The 1,639-nt window shown below is 47.9% G+C and overlaps 1 protein-coding gene across 1 annotated transcript in view; it reads left to right on the plus strand.

Moving 5' to 3' along the window:
* Nucleotides 1-1,639, plus strand: part of LOC119585829 (nascent polypeptide-associated complex subunit alpha, muscle-specific form-like) — an 8,427-nt gene that overhangs the window by 370 nt on the left and 6,418 nt on the right. The window contains exon 2 of the mRNA XM_037934559.1: nucleotides 11-1,639. Within this exon, the coding sequence (XP_037790487.1) occupies nucleotides 11-1,639 (1,629 nt within the window). The remainder of the gene's footprint in view (nucleotides 1-10) is intronic.

A 1,639-nucleotide genomic window follows, 5' to 3' on the forward strand; every position in this document is an offset into this window, starting at 1 on the left:
TACTTTGCAGAGACTTATGAAGCTGAGAGTAACAAGAAGCGGAAACCAGGGGAAACAGAATTGCCTGATGCAAAGAGAAAGAGAGTTTCTTTCGGCCCCTATCTTAACCCTGAACATTTTGATAAACAGTTGCCGCCAGCTACTCCTGTCAGCAAGGGCGAGAAACCAAACACACGACGAGCGTCATTGGATTTGCCGAGCAGTCCATTTGTAAAGGGAAGCTCAAAGAAGAAAAACCGCATTTCACTCATTCCAAGTGCCTCCGTTATTACAGAAGAGAGTGGTGTTGATACCCCAACTAAGAGTCTTTTAAGGAGAAGGAGCCCAACTCCAGTGAAACCTTACTTGGCTCGAAGTCTTGGTCTCCTTACTCCCAAGGCATTGAATGGAACACCAAACTCAAGCCCAGAAAACTTGAAAACACATTCGGTGCAAGCAGAATTATCAGCTTCTGAAGTGTCAAGTGCATTGGAGAGTGTCTTTCAGAAGAGCACAAAGGCTGCGGGATCACTCAGTCCAAAGGTCAGCAGTGATGATGAAGGAAATGCACCTGCTGTGAAGAGCCCAAAAGCCTCAAGCCCAACAGCTGCCTCTCCAAAGTCCAGGAGTCCAGCAGCTGCAACCCCCAAGGCCAAGAGTCCGTTGGCATCCCCCAAGGCCAAGAGTCCGTTGGCATCCCCCAAGGCCAAGAGTCCGTCGGCATCCCCCAAGGCCAAGAGTCCATCTGCATCCCCCAAGGTTAAGAGTCCAAAGGTTATCTCTACTAAAATCATTAGTCCAAAAACGTCCCCCAAAAGCACTAAGAGCCCTAAAGCAGTTACTCCAAAGAAACCTAGCCTTCATACTGCCACCCCCAAGAAGCTGGAAAAGACACCCATTGAGAAAGTCCCCATCAAACTTGTCACCCCAAAATCTGGAGCCAAGAAACTGTCTTCCCCAAAGTCCATGTCTGCAAAGACGACGACCCCCAAGACAAGTCCGAAGACTCAAGTAACACCCAAGAATAGTAACTTGAAAACTTCTCCAAAGATATCAGTGACCTTAAAGACATCTCCAGGGAAACTAGGGGCCCCCAAAACCACTCCCAAGAAGCTTGGAACCCCCAAGATCACACCCAAGAAGTTGGGTACTCTGAAAACTACGCCCAAGAAGGTGGATACCCCCAAAGTTACACCCAAGAAGATTGATACCCCCAAAGTTACACCCAAAAAGGTGGAAACCCCCAAAGTTACACCCAAAAAGGTGGAAACCCCCAAAGTTACACCCAAGCAGGTAGATACCCCTAAAGTTACACCCAAGAAGGTGGAAACCCCTAAAGTTACACCCAAGCAAGTAGATACCCCTAAAGTTACACCCAAGCAAGTAGATACCCCCAAAGTTACACCCAAGAAGGTGGAAACCCCAAAAGCTACACCCAAGGTGGATACTCTGAAAGCCACACCTAAGAAGGTGGGAACACCCAAGAAAGTAACTCAGTTGGGGAGACTAAAACTTGCACCCAAGAAAGGTGGTGTAAAAGCAACTACAAAAACCACTCCCAAATCAACATCCTCAAGAGGACAGAAAAGGAAGGCTAGCTTGACACCTCAGGCAGCAAAATCCAAGAAGACCAAAGTAGCTGTAGCCACGCCTAAGCAAG

This window comes from Penaeus monodon, chromosome 20 (genome assembly GCF_015228065.2).
Source record: "Penaeus monodon isolate SGIC_2016 chromosome 20, NSTDA_Pmon_1, whole genome shotgun sequence".
NCBI classification, from domain to species: Eukaryota; Metazoa; Arthropoda; class Malacostraca; order Decapoda; family Penaeidae; genus Penaeus; species Penaeus monodon.